The following is a 27,679-nucleotide window of genomic DNA, read 5'->3' as shown; positions in this document are numbered from 1 at the left end:
CCAGCTGATGCCTCCCCAGTGACGAGTGAAGTGGGACAATTACCCTGTGCCTTATATATGACACTCCTGTTAATAATAATATCCTTTTTCACAACTGCATCACATTGTTGGCTAATATTCAAATTGCGATCCACTAGAACCCTCAGATCCTGTTCAGCAATACTACTGCCTACCCAGTTATTCTCCATTTTGTAGATGTGCATTTGATTTTTCCTTCTTAAGTGAAGTACCTTGCACTTGCCTTTATTGAATATCATCTTGTTAATTTCAGAACAATTCTCTAATTTGTCCCCATAGTTTTGAATTCTAATCCTGTCCTCAAAAGTGCTTGCAACCACTCCTGATTTAGCATCATCGCAAGCTTTATAAGAATAATCTCGCCTCCATTATCCAAGTCACTAATGAAAATACTGAATTAATACCAGGCCCAGGACTGTCCGCTCTCTGACCCCACTAAATATGCCCTCCCAGTTTGATAGCCAATCATTAATAACTACTCTAAGTATGGTCTTTCAATCCGTTGTGCGCCACCTACAGCAATTTCATCTGGGTGACGTTTCCCTAGTTTGTTTATGAGAATATCACGTGGAAATGTGTCAAAAGCCTTATTAAAATCAAGATATAGCATATCTACAGCTTCCCCCTTATCCACTAGGCCAGTAACCTTGTCAAAGAAGGAAATTAGGTTGGTTTCGCATGATTTGTTCTTGACAAATTCACAATGGCTATTCCTTATAATCCTATTATCCTCTAGATCAGTGGTTCCCAAACTTGTTCCGCCGCTTGTGCAGGGAAAGCCCCTGGCAGGCCGGGCTGTTTTCCTGCCGCGTCCGCAGGTTCGGCTGATCGCGGCTCCCAGTGGCCACGGTTCACTGCTCCAGGCCAATGGGAGCTAGTGGAAGTGGCGCGGGCTGAGGGACGTACTGGCCGCCACTTCCAGCAGCTCCCATTGGCCTGGAGCAGCAAACCACAGCCACTGGGAGCTGCGATTGGCCAAACCTGCAGACACGGCAGGTAAACAAACCGGCCCAGCCCGCCAGGGGCTTTCCTTGCACAAATGGCGGAACAAGTTTGGGAACCACGACTCTAGATGCATACAAATTAAGGATTAAATAATTTGTTCCAGTATTTTTCCAGGTATCAAAGTTAGGCTGACTAGTCTATAACAACTCCCTGGGTCCTCTTTGTTCTATTTTTAAAGACCAATACTATCTTTGCCCTTCTTCAGACCTCTGGGACCTCACCCATCCTCCTGGAGTTCTTGAAGATAATTGCTAACGGTTGAAAGATTGCTTCAGATATTTCCTTAAGTACCTTGAATTTCATCAGGCCTGCTGACTTGAATACATTAACTTATCTAAATATTCTTCAACTAAGACTCAAAGAGGGACAAAGAACAAACATTCATGAAGAAAACTTAAAATGCTGCTGGGGACTCACTCCTGCTGCATAAATAATATAATCTCAGTTCAGCAATTCTGCATTTCTGGTGTAAATAATTTTCAGAGACAACAGAAATGCTAGAGGACTGAAATGAGAGATGCTCCTTGTAATATGATACACTGAGAAGTGTGCTTAGAAACAGCAAATACAGGCCTCCATCCTACAAAGAGAACTGTGCAGACAGATGCCTGTGCCTGCCTGGAATCCGACTGAAATCAAGGGAGATGTCATTCATTTTTCATTCCATAGGCTCTGTGTAAGAGCAAGAGTCTGTCCACACAGTTCTCTCTGCTGGAAAGAGGGGGGTGGCATAACAAAAACAAAACAAAAAATCAATCTCCCTCACCCAGCCACTGAGTGTTTTCCCAGACTGACCAATAAATTACTTCCACTGAGAGTAGACAGAACAGTATTTTACCATCAATTTTAAGGAAAATCATGATTTTGGCCTTGCAGAGACATCACAAATCATGGAATAGTGGTGAAAATTAAATGTCACCAGCCCAGTCCCAAAGATTAAATTATTAAGAAAATGCTATTTAAATGTTTTTTTAGGGAGCACCTTGAGCTTTTCAGGGTGTTCACTACTACCCTTGTCCTGACATGGTAGCATAATGGAAACTGCCTGTAAAACATTAAGCCTTACCAGTGGTGTCCATCACATTGTTATAATTTACTCTTCTGTTCATTCATCATCTACAGAGAGCACCAACTGGTCCCTGATTAGGAAACTCCACCCATATAGGGAATCATAGGACTGGAAGAGACCTCTTGAGGGCATCTCGTCCAGATCCCAGTACTCATGGCAGGACTAAGTATTATCTAGACCAGGGGTCGGCAACCTACGGACAAACACGGCACATGAGCTGATTTTGAGTGGCACGCTGCCTGCCCGGTGAGAGGAGGAGGAGGGGGGCGGAGGTGCCGGAAAGCGCCACGCTGGGGGAAGAAGGGGGAGGAAGGAAGCTTGGCTGCCGCAGGACCAAGCTTCTGCCTCCTGCCCATGCAGGGGAGAGCAGTGGAGGGGGGGGGTCCCGGCCCCTCGCCCCACTCAGCCCCCCTGCCCACCGTTCTCTCCTGCGGGGGCAGGAGGCAGAAGCTTGATCCTGCGGCAGCCAAGCCCCCCCACTCACCTGCTTCTTCCCACAACGTGGTGCATTCCGGCCCCTCCTCCTCCCCCCCCCCCCCCCAAGGGACGGGCCTTGGGGAAGGGGGTGGAACAGGGCATATCCCTCCCAGCCCCCTGCCTTGAGCCACTCAGGGCAGGGGGCTGGGAGCACCCCCACGAGCCGAGCACCCCAGCCTTCTGCCCTGCACCCCCACACACACCCCAGCCTTCTGCCCTGCATCCCCACCCCCTCCAGCCCTCTGCCCTGACCTCCCCCCAACACCCAGCTTTTTTCTGAATGTCCAACTTAAACCGTCCTTGCTACAATTTAAGCTTCTTGTCCTATCCTCATTGGTTAAGGAGAACATTTTTTTCTCCTTCCTTTTTGTAATAACCTTTCATGTACTTGAAAACTGTTATCGTGTCCCCTCTTAGTCTTCTCTTCTTCAGACTAAACAAACCCAATTTTTTCAACCTTCCCTTATAGGTCATGTTTTCTAGACCTTTAATCATTTTTGTTGCTTTACTCTGGACTCTCTCCAAATTTGTCCACATCTTTCCTGAAATGTGGCCTCCAGAACTGGCCACAATACTCCAGCTGAGCCTAATCACCACAGAGTAGAGCAGAAGAATTTCTTCTTGTGTCTTGCTTACAACACCCCTACGAATACATCCCAAATTGATGTTGATTTTTTTTTGCAACAGTGTACTGTTCATTCATATTTAGTTTGTGATCCATTATGACCCCAGTATTCCTTCCTAGACAATCATTTCCCATTTTGTATGTGTGCAACTGACTGTTCCTTCCTAAGTGGAGTACTTTGCATTTGTCCTTATTGAAATTCATCCTATTTACTTCAGACCATTTCTCCAGTTTGCCCAGATCATTTTGAATTTTAATCCTATCCTCCAAAGCATTCGCGACCCCTGCCAGTTTGGTGTTGTTCGCAAACTTTAGAAGTGTACTCTCTATGCCAGGGGTTCTCAAACTTCATTGCACCACAACCCCCATCTGACAACAAATTTACTTTATGACCTGGGGGGGGGGGGGGGGGGGGAGGGAGTGCTCTGCCCAGGCCCCACCGCCCCAGGGAAGGGGAGTGGGGCAGAGCCCACTCCCCGTCGCCCCAGGTGGGGATGGAACTCAGGCTTCAGCTTGAGCCCCGGGTCCCAGCAAGTCTAATGGTGGCCCTGGCGACCCCATTGAAATGAGGTTGCGATCCACTTTGGGGTCCCAATCCACTGTTTGAGAACCACTGCTCTATGCCATTATCTAAATCATTGATGAAGATATTGAACCGAACCGGATGCCGAACTCATCTCTGTGGGACTCCACTCAATATGCCATTCCAGCTTGACTGTGAACCGATAACTACTCTCTGGGAACGGTTTTTGAACCAGTTATGCACCCACCTTATAGTAGCTCCATCTAGGTTGTGTTTGTTTATGAGAAGGTCATGCGAGACAGTATCCAAAGGCTTACTAAAGTCAAGATATACCACATCTACCACTTCCCCCCATCCACAGGGCTTGTTACCCTGTCAAAAAAAGTTATCAGGTTGGTTTGATACGATTTGTTCTTGACAAATCCATGGGACTGTTACTTATCACCTTATTATCTTCTAGGTGTTTGCAAATTGATTGCTTAAATTAATTGCTCCATTATCTTTCCAGGTACTGAAGTTAAGCTGACTGGACTGTAATTATCCAGGTTGTCCTTATTTCCCTTTTTTACATATGGGCACTATGTTTGCCCTTTTCCGGTCGTCTGGAATCTCTCCCATCTTCCATGACTTTTCAAAGATAAATGCTAACAGCTCAGATATCTCCTCAGTCAGCACCGTCAGTACTCTAGAATGTATTTCATCAGGTCCTGGTGACTTGAAGACATCTAACTCATCTAAGTAATTTTTAACTTGTTCTTTCCCTATTTTAGCCTCTGATCCTATCTCATTTTCACTGGCATTCGCTATATTAGACATCAATTCGCTACTAACCTTTTGGGGGGGGGGGAAAGGGGGCAGGTCATTTAGCACGTCTGCCATTTCCACATTTTCTGTTATTGTCTTCCCTCGCTCATTGAGTAATCAGCCTACCTTGTCCTTGGTCTACCTCTTGCTTCTAATGTATTTGTAGAATACTTCTTGTTACCCTTTATGTTTCTAGATAGTCTCATTTTGTGCCTTGGCCTTTCTAATTTTGTCCTGACATACTTGTGTTATTTGTTTATATTCATCCTTTGTAATTAGACCTAGTTTCCACTTCTCTTTTTTTGAGTTTCAGATCACTGAAGGTCTCCTGGTTAAGCCAGGGTGGTCTCTGGCCATACTTCCTATCTTTCCTATGCTCTTGTACCCTTAATAATATCTCTTTGAAAAACTACCAACCCTCTTGAACTGTTTTTCCCCTTAGACTTGCTTTCCATGGTATGTTACCTACCAACTCCGAGTTGGCTACAGCCTGCCTTCTTAAAATCCATTATCTTTATTGTGCTGTTTTCCCTCCTACCATTCCTTAGAAATATGAGTGCTAGCATTTCATGATCACTTTCACCTAAGCTGCCTTCCACTTTCAAATTCTCAACCAGTTCCTCCCAAACTTGCTCCCTGGTCAAGGTCAGATTTGCAGACCAGAGCATTTGAGGACACTCCAGAAGTCTGAGGATCAGCGGACGCCCATCTAGGGCTACATTCAGAAGGTAAGAGAAACCAAAGGGAACATGTAGGCTAGGCAGGGTGGTGATCACATCATGAGCTGCAGCTTTCTGAGCTGGATACCTGCTACAGAACTGGTGAACTCTGCATTTTGTGTGTTACATACAGGTCCACTGTTGGCATACCCCAATGACTGGAGATCAGGTGGACGATGTCCTCCTTCAGGGACCATTCTCCAGGGAACATCTTGGATCTACTACACCTGCCAGCTTTAAAGTTTGGGGCTCAAACTGAGAGCAAGGTCTACTCTGTCCATCCAAACACTGAGTGTGAGATTGCACAAATATGATAGACAGCACCCCATCATAAATTGTTAATGCCTCTTATTGATTCCAATATTGCCGAATATAGGTTAACAAAAATAAAAATAAAAACTGAATAAAGATTTACTTGCAGTAAAATTTGCTTCATTTTTGAGGTTCTACCATCATTTAAAAAAAAAAAAAGTAGTAGTGAAGGTCCTTCACAACCAACAATGGAAACTGATTTAGGGCCCAATCCTGCAAACACTTACGGAGTATAAGTAGTTCCAATGGAATCCTTACTATATAGGGGAAACTGACAACACAAGAGTCAAATGCACACAGCAAACATGCTAAAAACAACAATTGAGAAACATAGCATTATTTTCTCTGGTCTCTTTCAGCTACAGTCACTAAGTGTTACTTGTAACAATAAGTAGGTAAATATTTTCAGAGACACATGGGATTTTGAAGTTGGAGGAGGTCCTTTTTAAGGAAGGCATCAAAGCCAAACCATCGTCTTAAGTGAGAATGATTCATACTGTGGATACTACCTTGTTTGAAAGATATGAACAAAACTGTATTGCAAAATGAAAGTTAATTTTGTAAATAAGATTAATGCATTAAAAAAAAAGCCTTTTACAAACCTAAATCCAGTTTGCTTTTTGCTACTGACTCAGTCATTTCAATATCATCAAATATGGCTGTTTGGCAGTTGTTCTCCACTGTGGCTTCATACTTCATGGGGGAGAAAAGAGATGTTAAAAATTAGACAGCATTGGTATTGCCCCATATAGCAGTATTTGACAAACATTGATTTTACAGCAAACATTCACATTTTCATAACTTGCTTTAATTTTTTTTGGATAATTATGAAATTAATTGCTCATTTAGGCAACATCAATGAGCGTGAACAATGTCAGGTGTGATTAAAATATAAAATGAACTTCATACTATCTACCTGTTTTGCAACCCAGAGAGGAAGCAAGAGGTTTTTCACCTGACACTTATGTGGAATAACAACAGTTTTAGATCAATATCACATTCACCAGAAGCTGCATTTTGGCATCTTTATATAGAGAGCACAGGACTACACGAGATGAAAGACCTGACCTTGTATTCCCCGCTAAAAGCTCTGTGGCCCTAAACAAGTCACTTAACATTTCTGCCTCAATTTCTTCATCTGGAAACTGAGGGTAAAATTGATTTGCATTGGCAAACTAGGTGCACAGAAAACCAGTTTAATCACTTTCTTTTCTGGGGGATGCAGGAACAGAAAGCGAACTCAGAGGGGAAAGAAATTCTCAGAGTAAATAGAGGATGCAAAATTTTCATTCACACATTGAGCCTTATGCGGTCTCCCTCCCTCCTCTCCCCTCCCCAGTATTATCTGTCTGTCACAATCTCTTTCCCCTCATCATTTCCTGATGTACTGCTCCACTCAGTGTCTTACAGATCAGCTGCCCTCAGTGGAACTGACAAACATCCAGATCTCTAAGGCTTGTCTTCATTTCCGCAGTTATCTTCTCTCGAGCTAGAGTAGCTTAAGTAACAGCAGTTCCACTGCAAAATAATTGAGCCGCACAGAGGGATTGGATTAGCAGCACATAGTAGTCCCCACTGCTCTACTAGCTCCAGCATCAGCAGTACGCGAGCCTCAACCCATGGTCCCGACAGGCTGGCAAGCTTGAATTTAAAGCACCACTGAACTCGAGCTAGAGATGTGTGTGCATGAACAGCAGCTGGGTTAGGGGCAACGCTCGAGTTATAGCTTGAGCTAACAATGCAGCACAGGCAGCCCTCAAGACATTCTGCACTGGTGCGATAAGAGATCAGGATGACAGTCAGTTTCACTGACGTGCTGCAGCACTGCAGAAAAACAAGAGACAGAAGTTAGAAGACGGCAAAGAGAGCTTTGAATCTCCCTGTGCGCCAATAAGAGATGATGGAAGACACACCTGCCAAGTTATATTAAAGATGCAGACAGAAGGGTCACAAAGGGAGCCATCATTAGTTCTGCAGCGTTAACAACATAGCAAATTATTTGCCAAATGGCGATCAAAATTCAGCAAGGAAATACATTTTAGTTTTGGGATTTTAAGAATGTGTTATGTGCAAGAGAATAATGTCCACTGGTATCTACTCGATGTACTGAGAGATCTTGTCTAAATTATGTCAAAATCCACCTAACCATAAAAAACAAGAGTATAAAAATCATGATAGAAAACAGGTCCAAATCCTGCATCAGTATCTGCTAGCTGGTCTCCTACCAACTTCACTAGCACTCTGTATAGTTACAAGGGAGCCATACTAGCTGATCCTGATGCAGGATTGAAACCCAGGGTAACATTTCTTACCGTTTCTTCATCATCATACAGGTAATGTGGGGACTGCTTAGCATTTGTGCTAATAAGGGATCTTAAATCTGGTGTTTTAGTTGGCTCAAGTTGCTTCGCCCATTCTCCAATAGAAACCAGGTTCTTCCCAGCAAGTGGAGTTGTGTCCTTTACATGTGATGAGGCATATGTAAAATAATCCGGGTCCACATCATACTCTTCATCCACTAACATTTCCCGCTCTTCACCCATTTCCTCCATTTTAGCCTTAAGGAATTCATGCATTTCCCAGGACTCCTTATGTTCGGTTTCATTCTGAGCTAGCTGAAATGGCCTTCCCAAATCCAGAAGTGGTTCATCGACAAGTTCTTCTTGAAAGAATGTTTCATCTCTAAAACCCTGCATAAAACATTACAGAGTATAGATTTGACATCATGTTTCCTGCAAGCTCTCTTACAGTTGTGTTTTATGTCAGGCACATTTTAAAATTACAACCACCGTTCTGTTTTTTAAATGAGTATCCGTTAACTTTTATGTTTTAGTAGAAGCAGCTAAACTGGAACGTTGAAACTTGCCCTGATTTACCATTTTTATGAATATAGATATGACTTTTTAAAAACAATAAAGAAATGAAAGTTGGGAGCTGCTCAGCTATTCCTGGAACTATAGGAAAAAGCAAGTCTGGGTGGAAGCTGGGGAACGGGAATTGTTAGACAGTATTTTTTAAGAGATGCAGGGAAAAGCCTAAATAAATCTAACAAAACATTCTGAGGATTTATCTGCCATCCCGCTATGCAAACATGTACATTATCCCCATCATCATCAGTTTAAACAGGAAGGCATCCCTTGCTTATTCCACACAATCCTTTAATTAAAAGGTCAACATCTCACCCTCCACAGTCAGATCAATCCACTCATCTCACAGCTGAAATACTAATCCAAGAAAGGGTGCCTGCCATTACCTTTTTTAGAGCTGCTTTCTTTGAAGTGTGCCAACTTGACACAATAGTGATTAGGCAAATTGGTGGGCTGAGGCAATAACTAACACTGGTGAGTGACAGACCAGTTTTGGTGGGGGGGGGGGGGTTAAAAACAAACAAACAAACAAACAAACACTATTTTACACACACTAGGTTCATTACAAGCAGTTACAGCTAGAGACATGTTACAGGAGAATTTGACATTCTAGGGCCAGATTCCAATACCTTTACTGCTATTAAGTAGTATATTACTCCATGAGAAGCCCACTGAAGTCAAAATATGAAGTAAGGTGCTTCTGTATCAAAGTGAAGGTATCAAACTCCAGCCCCTCATGTCCCTGAAGTCTGTGGCAGAGCTGGGACTCCCAGATCCTAGGCTAGCACCCCAACCCTAGGACAACAGACTGCCTTTTTCTAAAGAAATCCTGCTTACATACCATTCTTTTTTCTTGAATCAATAATTGATTGTTATTAGCAGTAGATCTAACAGTCTTACTTCATTAGCAGTAGATCTAACATTCTTACTTCATATCACCTTTCATATACAAGGTAAGACAATGCATCTTAATGCAACGGGTTAGTAAATAAGGTAGCTCAGTATCTCTGTAAGCAAGGTGTCACATACACATTCTGCATTTGCTCACAAAAAGCCTTGAATCTTGGGATTTGTTTTAGAGAGGGATTGTTTACCAGAATACAAGGCTCATCCCAGACTCACATTTTCCCACCAGTCAGAATGAACCTTGGATTGACATCTCTTCTGAAGGACACTTGTTTTTGGGAGGTGAAAGAGGGCTTTTAGAAACTCATTTCCTTCTCATCTCTTTTAAATAGAACGAAACAGCAGCCAAATACCTGTGGTGCCTCGAGCATTATTGATGAATGAATATCATTTATTGGTGCTGGAGATGCAGAGTGGTCTTCAATGATGCTGGGATCCACAATGCAAAAGTTCTCTTCCTCTTTGCTTTCTCCCTATAAAGGCAGTTGAAACATACATCAGCATTAAAAACACCGTCAGGAAAGCAAAAAAGCCCCAAATTCTTAAAATAAATAAAAAGGTGGGGCTGCTGGGGAGAGGGAGGAAATGACCGTGGAGAAGGAGAGAATGAGGAAGGGGAAGGAGATCAGAATTTGTTTTACTATAAATTGAAAGGATAAAAAGATGGGTTTACATAAAAAAAAATAAAGTAAAAAAGTAGGGCTGTCAAGCAATTAAAAATTAATCACACGATTAAAATATAATTGTGATTAATCACATGATTAATCGCACTGTTAAACAATAATAGAATACCATTTATTTAAATATTTTTGGAAGTTTTCTACATTTTCAAATATATTGATTTCAATACAACACAGAATACAAAGAGTATAGTGCTCACTTTATATTTTATTACAAATATTTGCATTGTCAATAACAAAAGAAATAGCATTTTTCAATTCACCTCATATGAATACTGTAGAGCAATCTCTTTATCATGAAAGTTGAACTTACAAATGTAGAATTATGTTCAAAAAATAACTGCACTCAAATATAAAACAATGTAAAACTTTAGTGCCTACAAGTCCACTCAGTCCTATTTCTTGTTCAGCCAATCACTCAGACAAATAAGTTTGTTTACATTTGCAGGAGGTAATGCTGCCCACTTCTTGTTTACAATGTCACCCGAAAGTGAGAACAGGCGTTGGCATCAAACTTGTTTGTCTGAGTGATTGGCTGAACAAGAAGTAGGACTGAGTGGATTTGTAGCATTAAAGTTTTACATCGTTTTGTTTTTGAGTGCAGTTATGTAACAAACAAAAAAAATCTGTTTGTAAGTTGCACTTTCACAATAAAGAAATTGCACTACAGTACTTGTATGAGGTGAATTGAAAAACACTATTTTTTGTCTGTCATTTTTACAAGTGCAAATATTTGTAATAAAAATAATAATATAAAGTGAACACTGTACACTTTGTATTCTGTATTGTAATTGAAATCAATATATTTGAAATGTAGAAAAACATCCAAAATATTTAATAAATTTCAATTGGTATTCTATTGTTTAACAGAGCAATTAAAACTGTGATTAATCGCGATTAATTTGAGTTAATTGCGCAAGTTAACTGCGATTAGTTGACAGCCCTAAAAAGGGACAAAGAAAGAAGCTAAATAAGGATATGGGCAAGTATATATATATATATATATATATATATATATATATATTTTTTTTAAGGAAAGAATCCAAAAGTCTTGTTACATTACTCTTTCAGTGCTTCTTTGTTTGTTTATACTGCAAGCACTTCATGGCCTCGGGTCTTGTTATATGGCGCTATACAAATAAACTTAATTAATGAACAATGAAACAGTGTTCTCAAGTCTGCTGTATGGTGCCGAATCCAAAAAGTATCCCTATTCAGGACAGTACTTATGTTCTTGACTTCAAACACATGCTTAAGTCCTACTGATTGGGGCTTAAGCACATATTTCAAGTTAAGCGTTTGCTTCGGTGATGTCTTGAATAGGGACAGACTTAAACAACGTGCTTTGTTGAATTGGGGACTATGCTCACGTTACATCCGTACGTGTCACTGTTGTGACAACATAGAATAAATTAAAAATCAGTCCTTACCACCAAAGGCTTGCAGATGCCAAGGCGAATAGTACCTGGGGGCACAGATTTCAACACTTCTACCGCCTCTGCTAGAGTGGCATTGTCCAAATATTTCTCATTTACAAAAACCAGGCGGTCGCCTGGTAACAGTTCACCCCCGCGTTCGGCTACTCCACCCGCTACCAGAGAGCTGATCACAATGGCCGTTCTTGTTGGATCTAGGGGATCCTGAAAAAGCAGCCCCAACAAAACCCAATAAATGCGTTGTGTTATTTATTTTGAATGTACAAAAGAATAACTAATCTTATGCTGTGGGGCTATCCCATAGGTTAGAAACACACACAACAAAAGGACAGTCCATGAATATAACCACCCTAACAGCCTGAAAGACAGAGAGAGGGGGAAAATGGGCAATGCTCAGAAGATTAACAATTCCAGGCTCTGGAACAGGCTGATTTATGCCTTCCTAAAGCAGCTCTCTCAAGTGGAGGAGGGGACAGGCCAAGCTGCAGATGGAAAAGCAGTGCTGGCTCCTTCACAACCCCTCCAATCCGCCCTATTGTGACCAAAAGCCAGACAATATCCATGCACATGATTTTAAAGGCTTCATGTCAGCAAAAGTTACATAAAAAAAATCCTTACAATTTACACAAGTGTTCAGGATTTAGCAGTTACATTTGCTCAGATTATTGTAATATAGGGCACTATACATTTACACGGTGCTTTACATACACAGAAAGACACTTACAGTGCTAAAAAACAAGACATAGGATTGTTTTCAGGAGAGGATTATTAATGAAGATAAACGACTGCTTGAAAAGATGGGAAAGTTTAAAGTAGGAAAGATCACAGATGGACAGATGTTTCATGATCATTGATTCATAAACTGGTTTGAAAGTTGCTTATTCCTTTTAGGAATATTTTTCCATTGTTTTTCTTCTGATTTATGTCTAATGTACCACTTCCGTCAAATGTCTACCCATTTGAAAATCCATCCTCAGTCCAATAAGATAAAACGACCAAAGATTTCAATCATTATATAGTAGCAGAAAATATACACTGCAACACCTTTCATAATTGTTAAACCATGCATAATTTATTTTAAGATTCTGGCACACATTCGCTCTCTCTCTAGTGCTTGTAATACCCCTTATGTGCATGCATTGTGTCTATAATTACATGAGCACATATTGGGTTTTCCACAGGACCAGCTCATTCAGTGCACAGGATGGATACACAAGGGGGCAGAATTAAGACTGCACAGGCCACCATAAAAATGGCACTTCCTAACTTTTGACTGTTTGACTTTGCAAGCTAAACAATGTTCCTTTAACTTTGTTTTTATTCATATTTGGTTACACGCACAGAAAGCACCTCCAAATAAACAATTAACTAGCTTTTTTTAAAGGTGGTGGGGCAACGTCAGCAAAAGACTGAAATTAGAGCGGAGTAAATCAGTTCAGGAGAAAAAAAGGAAAAGGCCTGAAGCTGAATCAGGTTAAGGAAAACCAGGTTATTTCAGCCAACTCCAAGATTGACTCCGTTTTAGACACTTCCCAAATACTGGACACTCACTCCCTATACCAGTCCCTTCCCTGCATGAATTGGGTCTGGTAATCAGATCTAGTAATCTCTCTTTTCCAGGCCCTGATGCACAGCTCACTGCATGGTTGCCTGCATGCTTCGACTGTCCTGTTACTTGTGCTCAGACCTACACAGTGCACCTCTGACAAGTCGTCTTTGGGTAGAAAACTTCCTACAGAGATTTGTGTGTGCATGTACCTGTGAACATGCACAGCTGTCTGGTTGTTTAAAATGCCAAGCCTCTCATATTATGTAAAGACTTAACAATTACATGCCCCCAAGTTACATCTGACACTAGAGAGGAGGGGAATGGGGGAACCCATCAGATGCCCTAAAAACAAAGAGGCGGAATAAGAAGGATCTCCAGAATTGGGAGATTGTCTGCCCCTAGTAAACAGACACAGGAAGCTTTGCCCACCCTTACTACCAAAGCCATGTTTAAACAGAAGAGCAGTGAAGAGTTTGATTAGAGCTGATCAGAGGATGACAATTCTGTTTTGTGGAAACTTTCAAAAGGTGTTGTAGCTTATACTAGCAAAACTGCTCTTATACCAGTATAGTTTACACTGGTTCCCCAAACTGACTTAGGCCTGGTCTACACTACAGAGTTAGGTTGAAGGAAGCCGCCTTAAGTCGACCTGTTAATGTATGTGTCTACACTACCGGGTCCTTTACGTCGACTTAAGTCGCCTCTGATGTCTACTTCTGTAATCCACGTCTGCAAGCGGCGTAGCGCTTAGTTTCATTTTCATGGGCCAACTGCGAGGTAGTGCAGACGCAGCATTGTGTAATTTGACTTAATTGGCCTCCAGGTGGTGTCCCACAATGCTCATCTGTGACCGCTCTGGAGATCATTCTCAACTCTGCTGCACTGCAGCCAGGTACACAGAAAAAGCCCATCCCCTGCTAAAGCCCCATGAACTTTTGATTTCCCATTTCCTGGTTGATCAGCATTGAGAGTGTGCCAACTTGAGCACAGCTGATCATGGAGACTGCACGCCCCAAATACGCTCCAGCCTGGTCTGCACAGGAGGTGGTGGATCTCATCGCTGTGTGGGGAGAGGAGTCTGTACAGGCAGAGCTCCGATCCAGCAGAAGAAACGCTGACATCTATGCAAAGATCGCTCGTGGAATGGGGGAGAAGGGCTACACAAGGGACACACAGCAGTGCCGCGTGAAAATAAAAGAACTTTGCCCAGCATATCAGAAGGCAAGGGAGGTGAACAGTCGTTCTGGTGCTGAACCCCACACATGCCGGTTCTACAACAAGCTGCATGCAATTCTCAAGGGGGACCCTACCAGCACCCCACAAGCAACGTGAACACCTCACAGGTGTGAGAGTCTAGGGACAACAAGGAGGATTATATGATGGATGAGGAAGAGCAGAATGGGAGACAGGCGAGCAGTGGCTCTATTCTCCCTGAGAGCCAGGAAATATTTTAACCCTGGAGCCCTGTGAGAGCGTGTGGTGCAGGATGAGATGCTTCAGATTATGAGGGACCAAGCAAACATGTTGAGGCGTCTGGTTGAACGGCAGGAACAGAAGCAAGAGGGTAGAGTCCTTCTGCAGACCCTGGTGGACAGACAGACAGCATCGCCTGATGCAGAATCACCCTTCCCAAAGCGTTCCATGAGGCATGGGCAAAAACTCCATTATCCCTTTCACTTAACTAAGGGGGGGGGGGAGGGTACAAGGAACAGAAGGTGCCCATTTACAGACCTTTGATGGTCTGGAATGTGGTGTTATATTACACAGCCGAAAACGCTTCTCCCGTTCCAACTGTACAACCTTTTCCCCAGAGTTACCTTTTCTTTCTGTTCTCCCTCTTTACTTACTTTTCTTTAAATAAAGCAAATTGATTCGAGAAATAAATGTACTTTATTGAGTAGAAGCAGTGGGCTTGGGCAGGGGGTTGGCTTTACAGGGACAAGCCAGGTGAAGATTTGGGAAAGCACAATGCAGACAAGCAACTCACATTACTGTGACTCATCACTGAAATGACTTTTCAAAGCCTCGCAGATATGCTGTGCTCTTCTTATTGCCCTGGTGTCTGGCTGCTCAAAAATGGCTGCCATGCGATCTGTCTCTACTGCCCACCCCTGGGGAAAATTTCTCCCTTTTCCCCCCAGATATTATGGAGCACACAGCAGGCTGCTAGAACCATGGGGATGTTCTCCTCACTAAGGTCCAACCTTGTTAATAGATTTCTCCAGTGCCTTTTCAAATGACCAAAGGCACATTCAACCACCATTCTGCACTTGCTGAGCCTATAGTTGAACCGTTCCTTACTGCTGTCCAGACGGCCAGTATATGGCTTCAAGAGCCATGGGAACAAGGGGTTGGCTGGGTCCCCCAGGACAACTATAGCATCTCAATGTCATCAATGTTAATTTTGTGGTCTGGAAAGAAAGTCCCAGATTGCAGCTTTTTGAACAGACCCGAGTTCCTAAGGCTGCGCACGTCATGAACCTTTCCCAACCATCCTACGTTGATGTCGGTGAAATGTCCCCTGTGATCCACCAGCGCTTGCAACACCATTGAAAAGTATCCCTTTCAGTTTATGTTCTCTTTGGCAAGGTGGTCTGGTGCCAAGATGGGGATATGCGGGCCCTCTATCGCCCCACGGCAATTAGGGAACCCCATCGTGACAAAACCATCCACTATGTCCTGTGCATTTCCTAGACACCCTACCTTTCGTAGCAGAAGTCGATTAATAGCCCTGCAAACTTGGAGCACAGCAGCTCCCATGGTTGATTTACCTACTCCAAATTGATACCTGACTGACCAGTAACTGTCTGGCATTGCAAGCTTCCAAATCGTGATCACCACTTGTTTCTCCACTGTCAGAGCAGTTCTCATTTTTGTGTTGCTGAACTGCAGAGCAGGGAAAAGCTCTGCACAAAGTTCCTGGAAGGTGGCCTTCTGCATTCAAAAGTTCTGTGGCCACTGCTTGTCATCCCATACCTGCGAAATTATGCGGTCCCACCAGTCAGTGCTTGTTTCAGGGGACCAGAAATGGCACTCAACAGAGTGCAGCTGCTCTGTGACTGCCAGCAGCAACTGTGAAGTGTTTTCAATGGCTTGCAGCAGGGCTGCTTGCAGGACATCACTATGTTCCACGCGGTGGGCCCTACTTCAGCTCTGGAAATACTGCAGAAGAAGGCGCAAGGTGTTTGAGATGCTCACAGCAAGAGTGCACAATTGAACAGGCTCCATGCTTCTGGGGTTATGGCATACGCACGGTGGTTTTAAACCGCGAAAACCACTGGGTTGTTTGTCATTGATATGAGGGAGGGAGCACAGTGTATCATGGGATGCCGATACAATGTTCCCATCACAAACTTCCCAAAACACACCGCGGCAAGTTGCACTTTGGGATAGCTACCCATGATGCATTGCTTTGTGCATGGATACAGGCTCTGCTATTGAGAACGCACTCATCGAGACAATGAGCCTGGTGTGGCCACACACAATCGACTTCATTAATTCGGGGGCTTGAGGTCGAATTAGATAAAGTCGACTTAATTTTGTAGTGTAGACAAGCCCTTAGACTATACCAGCATAAGCACAGTTTAGTTGGTGTAACTGCTTTTACACTAGGGATTTGCTGGCACAGCTATGTCAGGAAATTATGCTAGAAAAAGTTTCTAGGGGTGGTGGGGAAAAGAAAAATCTGCATGAAGCTGGCAATTAGGACCTGGGATGTGGGGAAGGCAGGTTCAAATCCTTGCTCTGCAGAGATTTTCATCCCAGATCACTGATCGATGCAAAGCAGGGACTTGAACCTGAGGTTTCCCTTGTTGCAAACAAGCACTGTAACCACCAGCCTATAGTCCGAGTTTCTCTCTCTCCTTTTGATGAAGTCTTCATCAAAACCAAAATTTTTCAGCCTTGACGAGACAGCTTTTTTCAATTAAATTTCAGTTAGTTGAAAATATACCAACCAGCTCTGGTTCTGTTGCTAACATGGAAAAGGCCAGAGTACTTGCACAATTCTTTATATTGACTTGGTCAGGGTAAGATGTCAAAAGGCAGGACTATTATTATTTTGCAGCGTCTCACTTGCCCCCACTGCAAGCCAAATATCTGTGCAGATTAAACATCAGTGAATGAAACATAGAAGAAGAATTAGTATAAAAATCACCAATCCGGCTAATACAAAACAAGGGTCTCATTCTGCTCTAGGTTATAATTACGCTGATGTTTTCAAGCAGAGGGAGCTATTGTACAGGAAGAGAAGAGCAATGTAAACCACAGTGACAGTGGCGTATCAGTCAGAAACCTAAGCAGTCCTCCAGACAAGCTGAATAGTTTGTCACCAATAGCCATGCATCACAACGTGATGGCCAGAAGACAACTTTCCATAACAATTGCTTTCTGTGGCCTGAAGCTATTAAAAAAAATAAAGATTTACCTGGCAATAAATAAGCTGTATAATTTGGGAGGATAGCTTTGGTCTAAAATCTTTGGACTGCATTTTACTTTTCTTTTCAAAAGAAAAGAAAGTGTTTAACAAAGACCCTCTCTTACTAATGACTTAACTCAAAACTAATAACAAAGACACTATGAAAAAACAGTACTTGCTAAATGCTGATAGCAAATGAGTTAACTCATGTTTGTGTCTTGTAAACCATGAATAAAAATTGACTTTAGAAACCTAGCAGCATGTTGACAGCACTGGCTGCCAGAGTTTTCTATGTAGTCACAGGAGCTGTGCAAGCAATGGCAGTGCAAGCTTCCTCCATACAGCCCTGCTAAGGTGCCTGTGGCGCTCTGTAGTGACCTCCTCTATATTCATACATTGATCCATGATCTCTCTCCTGCCACTAGCAACAAGAGTGTTAATCATGGTGAGTTTTAGATCTTGAATACTTATCTTCTAGACTGAGGCTATCAACTCATTTCATATAGGCCACCATTAAGCCAACAGATAAGGCTGTCTTTAGTCACTACCAGCCATGTCTGGATTTCAGCTAGTGACTTCCAGGTAAGAGGTTCATTTACCTGGGAGGTAGGATGAGTGTGATAGACTAGGGAAAACCCCAATTTAGAGTTAAAATGTTATCTTGCTGGGAGAACTAAAAACAGATTAAGCCAAATTCACTCCAGTACAAGTCCTCTGTCTAAAACTAGACACATATGTCTAAGGAAGCACTTCTAAAGTAAATGGTAAAATTATTTATAAGCAAACAGGAAAAGCAAATTAATAGGTCTCGAGAGGAAAATGGTGGGGAGCTTCCATTACTAGCATGGTCACTGGGACAAATTTATTTCCTTAGGGATCAAACAAGACTAAAAAGATCTGGCACATTTTACCATGTTCACAACTCAACAGACAAGAGGTGACTGCACCTTCAAATATCCCTTTAGGAAATGGGGCCTGGTAGTTGTCTTTTTTTACCTTTGCATTAGGCCTGACCTAGTACATATGAACTTGCACGAAATGGTCACAATTTACTCAGATTTAACACAAATGTGAAATATACTATGTCTAACCATAGTTTTTTCCATTCAAAACCCACAAACCTTTCCTTGAGCTAGGGTGTCATGTTTGCCTTGCCATTCTCAGAGCCTCATTTGTTCTGGATTCATTTAACAATGCCAAGAGTCAAAAAGAGGCCACCTGAATTGCTCTCTCTGGGGGTCCTGGTTCTGAACTGCAAGAAGTCTCTTAAAAAGCTGAGCTTGCTGGAATGCTGTTATAAGCCCCATGAGCATATGTCAGCATAGCCCCATGGGGCTATGCTGATGGAGTTCATACTTTTAGTGAAGCTGAAGCAATAGTTACACATGCCATAGACACTGATGGTTTTCAACTCTCAGCTACCAAGTTTCTTTATACAAAAAATGATTGTATCAGTACAGTCCGGATATTTGGGGCTTTGTCTTATATAGGCACCTATTATCCTCCACTCCCTGTCCTGATTTTATACACTTGCTGTCTGGTCACTCTAAAAATGATACTCATTGACTGATGCCTTTATTATTTCCAAAGCCTATGAAATTTCTGTGTTACCCAATAGAGGGCACTAAAGACCAGTGACAGTACCCACAATAACAGAGGAGTTTTAAGTTAACAACATGCATCCCATTCTGCTGGGCTATCAGATTTTGCACAATATGTTAGGCACCAAGGATATGCATCAAAATTCTGAATGCAACAGCCTAATAAGTATAGATTTAATGCTAACCATACCTAGACTCACGTAGAAGGAGTATATGTGAAAATATACAACTGCAGGTGACTGACATTTACTATACACTATTATTCTCCCTTAGTTTCAGAATGTATTAGCTTTGACACCACTTAAAATCTGCGTTAGGCTGGATCAACTTCCGTGAACATTGCAACAAACTGCCTGCTGCCCCAAAAGAACTTACCTGTTAATGTGTACCAAGAATAGTACTGCACGGTACAGTAAACAGTCCCAAAACAAACCGTTTGAGACCGTTTTTCTGTACCAATTTTAAGTTATCTGAACAATTTTGCATCTGCCAATTTGTGTAGTGCGGGATTTATAAGACAGAGCCAAGAGAAACATGTTACAGATCAGAGGATGTTAATTAGGTTACTGTGACATTACATTTTGCATGGGATCACTTACAGTACTAATGTACATTAATTTATTTTTTTACAACCTTCATTTTGTATCTTGAATTAAATAAGACTTAAATCTCTCTCTGATATTCAAACTACAATCTTTCACCTCAACAGGTATAAAGTTAACCAAGGGCATATAATCAAGTTTAACTAGTAATAACTGGGCTAAGGCATGAAAAATATTGAACAGAAAAAGGAAACATGATTCAACCAACATAAGCAGACAGTTTGCTCAAATTTATTCTGTCCATTAATGCAAATCAGCTTGGCCTGCAAATCACATGAAATATATTTATCAGACAGATAGATCTCTGGTTAGTATAGGAAAGCCAGCATTGTTACTAATCAAAAAACATCCCAGATATTCAAAATTTAAAAGAAAAAATTAAACATAATATCAGACCTAAATCTTAAGCTGAATTTGTGTTTGAAAGTATGTTGACTTCTACTAGAAAAAGCACAAAACCAAATATGTAAATTGTTTCCCAGCATTATTTTTATGACAGTTTTTCCATATTCAAGAGACCTCCCAAAGTCATTAATTTTGCTGTTTCTTCTGTTCTGCTGTATGTAACCAAAACCTTGTTTTCCTCTTTGACCAAAATATTGAGAAATTGATCAGAATGTGACTAACTTAAACCATGCCCCGCTTATTCACATCTCTCACTCACGATTACATGTACTGAGAAAATAACCTCATACACACACTCTCACAAACTAAACTTCTCAGCAAAAACTGAGCACTGAGCAATAGACAAATTATAACCCTCTTTAAGCCCCAAACAAAGAACAAGCAAACCATAGATAATAGTATGGTGAGGATTAACGGGTAATTTACCAAGGGCTTGATTTTGACTATCCCGAAAATGGCCAGGGACAGGAGGAAATCCCTTTCCTCACCCCTTGGTCAATCCCCAGCGTAGCTGTATTAGAGATGCTTATACCATGGCTTCGCATCCAGTGAAGAGTTCGGGCAAAGCATGGACACTACTCCTTCTGCAAAGCCTCCTCAACACGCCGGCCATCAAACTAGTTAGAACTGGGGGGACAGAAGTAAGCTGAACCCTGTTCAGGTGCAGGAACTTACTTTCCCCTTGGAGGAAAGAGGAGAGCAGAGGAGAAATTGTGATGGGAGTCCCTTTCCCTTCCCAGTCCTCTCTGGGGTTAGTGCAATGACGGTTTAAGCCTAATGGCCCAAATGATCAAAGCCCTTTCCCTGTAGCATTGGTGTGAGGAGGGAAGTTAATTCTAAAAACAGTTACAGCTGCCCTAACTCTACAAGATGTCTTTCAAAATTCCACCTCCTGGAAAGAGCTAATAGTTTGTTAGATCTGGCTATTTTCTACCATTGCACGCTCCACCCTGCAGTCAATCACCAGCAAACTCAAGACTCCGGAGACAACTGGACTGGAATACAAAACGTTTAAGACCTGATTCTGCAACTCCTGCTCATGATAAATTGAAGCCAATAACACTACTTACTCATAACTATTCCACACAAAAAGAACCTATACCTTAGCAAGCGGGTAAACTACAGATTTATTAATATGTGAACCTTTAACACAAACCTGAAACAGAAAAAAGGCGAGGTTGCTTTTTTTTTTTGGATGGAGGAAAGCAAAGCTTGGGAAATAAAACATGGGTATTTATTGATCTGCAGTGAGGGAATAAAGCAAAAGAATTTCAGAAACTAGTTCACAGCTGGCATTAATCAAAACTTCTGTTGTGAGAAATGTCAGTAAAGAAACAGGAATTCAGAGAGAAAGAAAAACAAAACACAGAAAAAGAGGAAAGATAAATAACTGGATGGGAGGGGTAGGTGGCAGAATGGGTTTTCTGCACTAGCCCTTCACTCCTGGTGGTCTGAAATCAAATCTGTCTTCTACTGTAAGTGGAATGAACTTAATGGCCTTTACTCATTTATTCACTCAAACCGCCACCGAGTTTGGTACAGACTAGTTTCAGAGTAGCAGCCGTGTTAGTCTGTATCCACAAAAAGAACAAGAGTACTTGTGGCACCTTAGAGACTAACAAATTTATTAGAGATAATAATAAATAATAAATAAGCTTATGCTCTAATAAATTTGTTAGTCTCTAAGGTGCCACAAGTACTCCTGTTCTTCTTGGTACAGACTAATTACTGCTCGGAAGAGGTTCATGTGCTGGGGAAGTAAGGATGTACAGTAGGTAGTTTGGACAGAGGTGCACTGCACTTTCTGTAATGCCTTTGGGAAGTGGGCCTAACTCTTGCAAAGTTCATGAGCCCCACTTGACCCACTGTTTGTTTTCTCCATAGAAAACAACAAATTGCATTCCTTTGGTTTTGTGTTGTTGTTCGAAAGTATTTCTTTGGGGGGAGCCAGGTACAAACCAAATTATGACACTTTCCTTAATGAACAATTAGCTATTACTTGTCGAGGAACTAGTCTCTGAAGAGAAGCATTCCATATAGATTTGTTTCAGGTACCCCAAGGCCAGGCCTAAACTTCATCCTCATCTTTTTACAGTTTAAAAAAAAAACATCCTGAGTTTTGGCCCCTCACTCATAATCCAACCTCGTCACACCCAGAAGTCTCCATACTCAGCTCCCTCTCACCAAGTACAATAAGCTTTCTGCCCAATTTTTTCTCCTCTGCCTGAGCCTAGTTTCTGTCTCTCTTCCAGCCACTCCTTCAAAAACACTTTTCCCAGCCACCTGCTCCCTCTACTCAAATTCTATGCTATCCCCAGGTTCTCTCTACCTTTGGTGATATTCCGTATCCTTTGCTAGGGCTCAGCAGAACTGAAATTCTGGGCTGAAGCCAGCTGCCCACTTCTAATAGCATAAACTCTTGGGCTTCCCAGGATTCAGGGAGCACATCGGATGCTGACTCAAGAAAAACCCAGACAAGATTTTTAAAACACCTAATTGGAAACCAGCAGGGGGTACCAACTCTCCCCTACCCTCCCCCCAGCTTAGATGGGCAAGGGAGAAAACTATAAACAGGTGGGGTCACAGAGAAAATGGGAGTAAAGGGGAAAATACAAATACAGTCAATCAAAGCAATGGTTGCACGTATCAGCTAGAAGCCCGACATTAGTGCAGACAGCCTTAGTGCAGTTGAACAACCAGTGGTCTTATTTCCAATCACATGAATGGACTTAATCAATATTCTACATTTGAGCATGGCCCAGACTCAAACTGGGATCCTCATGATTCTTAAGCAATAACTTTACTGAGTCAGCATTTCTCTGTGGGGCCCTCTGGTGCAGTTAACAGTAACCTGCTGAGCTCTTCATTACTATTTATACAGCACCCAAAAGGGTGGTAGGTGTTTTTTTTGTGTGTTTGTTTGTTTGTTTTTTGTAAAAGAGAAAAGCTTCCTGCCCAGAGGAATTTGCCCTATAAATAGAAAACAAGCAGTTGAACCTTGGTGAATGGGATGCAGTAAAGCAAGCAAAACTGTTTCGCTAGTTTCTAAACAAAAAACAAAACTCTGCCCACTGTAGTACTCATAATTACTCAGTGGAGGAGCAGTAAATAGGAAGAAGAGCACAGGGTAATAATTTTAAAGATGGGAGTTAGAGGCACAAGGAATTCTAGGAAGGACTACCATAGGATATAAGCAACAGCCATTCCCTTGCAATAGGGAGGGACTGTGGAATCTAAAGGGGACACTGGAGACAGGGCTGGACAGTTCAGGGATGAGGGTCTACATGCAGCAGGCCAGGCTGAAGGAAGACTGTTGGGAGTGGGAGCTTTGGTGGAGTGAAGTGGTCATGAGAAAAGGATGAGAACAGAATGGTAGTAGGAAGAATTGTAGAGAGACATAAAAGTGAGGACAAAGCTCACTTTTCTAAATACTGTATTTTATTTACAGTATTCTAAATACTGATGTAGAAGGCAGCAAGGAGAAGGCAGGGAAAGGATTCGAAGGGGAACCGGACATAGTCAGAATGGTAAATCTTGACTAGATTTCATGAGTTGCATCTTTTTTTGGGAGAAGGAGAAGATGCTGAGAAAACGTGGAGATGTTTAACTTTCAGGGACTTTTCTGAACCTTTTCAGGTTCACCTATCACCTCTAATGTGTCCCAACACACGTTTATCTGCTTGGGGCCATAAATGAGCTTCCAACTGTCACAGGTAGACTGCAGAGCCTTTCTATAACCACCAATCATTCCTACAGCTTTTTCTAGTCTTTTCATGACTAATTTTTTAGAAAACACTTCGCTTTTTAACGACTGTTCAAGCTACAGTACCGACCCCTTAAATTCCCACCCTGTCCTACAGAATAATGATGATGATTTCCTGTACATTTAAAGATAAAAGACTTTCTTGCAGCAGACAAGAAATTCAAAAAGTGACCCAATCTGTATTTACTGGAGGAGGAGGGAAAGGTTTCTAACTTTTAATACTACTGTTTATTATTTTAGTTATTTCAAGGACTCTGAATGAACAGGAACAGATGTTCCAGCCTAATGCCCAAGATCTCTCCAAAATCAGGTATTTTACCTGGAAAACAACCATGACAGTTCACAAAGCAAAATCTGCTTAAAAAAAAAAACCAAGAAACATAATGAGAGCCAATCCATGGGATAGGGCAGTCCCCTTTACAAATACTACTTCTTTCTTCTTCTTCCTCCTGTAACACATCATGGGATTCTCTCCTAACTTTTCATTCTGGGAGAAATCAGCGTTACCATTCCCAAACTGCACCTCAGCACAGATCCAAGTCCTCTTAGAACTTTTTCCATCTCAGCTCTTCTTTAGTTTCTTTACAACAGTGAACTTTTTCCGTCTATCCCATCTGGATCTCATGCTGATATATAAAGCCTCTGATCTGTTAAAGTGGCTTCTGGACTCCTGATGCCTTTAGTACTGCTGTATTGAGGTTTTGAAAGTCACTCATCACAAGTACCCTAGAAACTCCATCAGGAATGTGTTCATTCCATTCATCCCCTTTTCAGTACTGAAAAGCAGTATTTAAGCAGAACTATGAAAGAATTTTCTCAATAGCTACATTCATGAACACACTATATAGTATTATTTTTCAAATCAAGAAGCTTAATATGATTTAAGGGACGTGGAACTTTCCCATAAAGGGAAAGATGCAAATTCTCTGTCAGACAAGATCTTCAGCACAGTTGGCATTAAGGCTTACAGTACTTTGATGTTAATAAATATGGATGGGTCGTAGAGATGGAAGAAAAGCAGCCTTCATCAGCTTTTCCAGTACCAAGCGGATAGCCACGATACAACTGCTTTTTAATATAGCTGTATGACTATGCTTGCCAATAAGCCACTGGTTTCCATCACATGAACAGGTGAAAGTGTGCTTCATGGGGATGTGAATATGCCTCTGTCCAAAACACATTCATTTCAAGGTGGCCTAAACCCCAAAAATTGTAAGAGCGCAAAGTGTTTAGGAAGAGGGATGTTATACAATGCTCCAGCCCAAATCAAACTGGTGAACACTCCAAGCAGCATATGAATGGATTAGGGTGTCTCTCTTTAAAACTCCTGGGGCCTCTTTTGGAAATGGCTGTGCGATTTTTTTGTTTGTATTCTGTTATGCATTGTTCAGCCGCACCTGCATTTGGCCCCAGTAGTCACTGAGTTTCAGATGTGACTGAAGCAATTCAAAGAGTACTTTGGAATCTTTGTGGATTAAAGATGCTGTGTACAATGCAAGCCCACCTTTCTGCCAATATTCCTATACCTCCAGCACTACCATACCACCCCACCACCGTTCTAGCTGTACTCACATATCAAATATTTTAAAGTACTGTGAATTCCAAACACAGGCAATTACGCTCCATGAAAAGTCTGTTTAGCATCTTGTTTAATTTGATAAAGAGTCAGCTTCTGGTTAATACAATTGCACAAAATTTGCAGGACAACTGCCTGTGGTTTTCCCTATACGTCTGTAACACATCACTAATTGGTTATGGAATCTCTTTGCTCTGCTAGGTCTATGCTAAAGGCTATTTTTTCAGAACCCAAGGCTCAATGGACTATCCTTCCTAGTATCTGATTTCATCAGTCTCTAAATGTCTATATCTTGGGTGCTGAATTTCCTTCCTCCCTATCTTCCCCCACATGATCATACTCATTTTTATATAACAGTGTTTCCCATTTTTCCGATTGAAGCATCATTTTCTCTTGCCTTTTCCTTAAAAAGGAAAGAAAAAAGTATCACTACTACTAGCAATGGTGGCTATTCATCAAACATTTATATTTCCTCTGGCTGGTTGGGTGGTTTAGTCCTCTGGTTGAACCAAACCTCCACCCCTTCTTTGTGATAGTCAAAGTTGCTAATAAGCAAAACTTTCATCCCTATTGGCAGAGAACAATGTTCATGTACAGCACCTTATATCCTAAACGAGCCCAAAGCACTTTACAGATTAAACATCAGGATCACTCACCCACCACCACAATGTAGTTACCACTGAACATGTCAGCAATGCTACATAAAAGTTAATTAGGAGATGGAGCAGAGTAACTCCTCCAAGTGAAATTTTGGGGAAAATTAAAGGAGATCAAGAATATTGCTCAACCTAGAAATTGGCCAGGATACTAAACTTTACACCACGCCTTCCTTAATAACTAGAAAGTAGACAGGACTTGTGTTTTAAGATGGAATCTTCAGTAACACAATACTCCTCATGACTCCACTGAGATATAGGTTCACAGTCAACTCAGAAGGCGGCATACCGCTTGTAGAATCTCCATCATCATGTACCACTGTACCTGGGATTTTCCTTCAGAGGTATCCCATCCAAACTGTCCCCAAGAATGACCAGGCTTAAATTAAGAGATCTGACTGATCTCACCACATTGTATTTTTACAACATCAGCACTATTACTCATTTTAAGCAACCAAGTCTTGAGCGGGAAGCTGTTATTTAAAATAAACAGACCCCCTCAGGGAGGAATCCAGTGAAACATATCACACAATTTTAGGGGCTCCATCATGGGATCACCTGTTTCTACAGCATGGCATCTTGCCTGCAAGGTTAAGCTTAGTAGTTTTAAAACTTCTCATTTCAATTTAGTAGATCTGGTGAATGCAAATAGATCTATTAAGTTTAAATGACCATGCAAAGCTGAAAATCCCAAGCTTAAAATTTAGACAAATGTTCTATGGTAGCACAAAGGCTACGCCCCACTCTTCGTGTAGTGATACCATATGTTTCAGCAATAGATCCTTCCATGAGGAGCCTGTAAATAGGAAAAAAAAAATCTGATTTCAAGCACTTAAGTTACTAAACACAAAAAAGGAAAACAAAAACAAAATGTAGGGAAAAGGTAGAAATATTATTGGTCACTCTTAATCAGTATAATTAATTTGTAATTAAAGTTATGTAAGTTAAGTATAAATTAGCTGACATTACATTTATACATTTCTCGGAATATCTTTTAGATCACTTGGGATACGCTTATTTATTTTATAGATGTAACATCATGAGAAGGATAGTCCATTAAAAATTAATATGCCAGAGTAATAATTTCACTCTCTCAGTTCTCAATTCCTATTCTCCATCGCTAAGAGTTTTTATTAGTATTGCTTTTCGGAAGCACAAATGGGCTTGTACTATGAAGTATCAGAAAACTTACACTGGGACACAACAGATCTTTCAGGACAATAGTTTAATAGGATTCAATGTAGGATTAAACATTTATATGGATAATGAGAACACTCAGAGTTTGTCTACACAGCAAAGAAACACCTGCAGCTGGCCTGTGCCAGCTGACTCCAGGCTCGCTGCGGGGGCTGTTTCATTGCAGTGTAGACTTCCACCCTGCAGGATCATAGAGCCTGGGCTCCAGCCTGAGCCCAGAAGTCTACACAGCAATGAAACAGCCTACGTAACCCAAGCCCTGTGAGCCCGAGTCGGCAGGCACAGGCCAGCCCAGCCCGGGGTTTTTCTTTGCTGTGTAGGCATACCCTCACAGTTATATCAGATAGCGTGCTGTACTGAAAAAACAGTGTAAAAATTACAACCTGTCACTTTAAATCCTAAAGGTTTCCCTACTCCTGCTTGCAGGTTAGGAGGCTATGTAGGGAAGCATGCAATCAGGGTCTTTCAGAAG

General features: G+C 41.7%; 1 protein-coding gene across 8 annotated transcripts in view; it reads right to left on the bottom strand.

Moving 5' to 3' along the window:
• Positions 1 to 27,679, bottom strand: part of PATJ (PATJ crumbs cell polarity complex component) — a 212,504-nt gene that overhangs the window by 126,557 nt on the left and 58,268 nt on the right. For 7 of the 8 annotated variants that reach the window (XM_065555402.1, XM_065555403.1, XM_065555408.1 and 4 more), the window contains 4 exons: positions 11,436 to 11,645; positions 9,679 to 9,798; positions 7,865 to 8,242; positions 6,155 to 6,245 (listed from right to left, as the gene is read on the bottom strand). In XM_065555402.1, coding sequence (XP_065411474.1) covers positions 6,155 to 6,245; positions 7,865 to 8,242; positions 9,679 to 9,798; positions 11,436 to 11,645 — 799 coding nt within the window. The remainder of the gene's footprint in view (positions 1 to 6,154; positions 6,246 to 7,864; positions 8,243 to 9,678; positions 9,799 to 11,435; positions 11,646 to 27,679) is intronic. The other variant, XM_065555405.1, reaches the window with a different exon arrangement.

Source organism: Chrysemys picta, chromosome 8 (genome assembly GCF_011386835.1).
Source record: "Chrysemys picta bellii isolate R12L10 chromosome 8, ASM1138683v2, whole genome shotgun sequence".
NCBI lineage: Eukaryota > Metazoa > Chordata > Testudines > Emydidae > Chrysemys > Chrysemys picta.
This window is presented reverse-complemented; position numbering and strand designations above follow the sequence as displayed.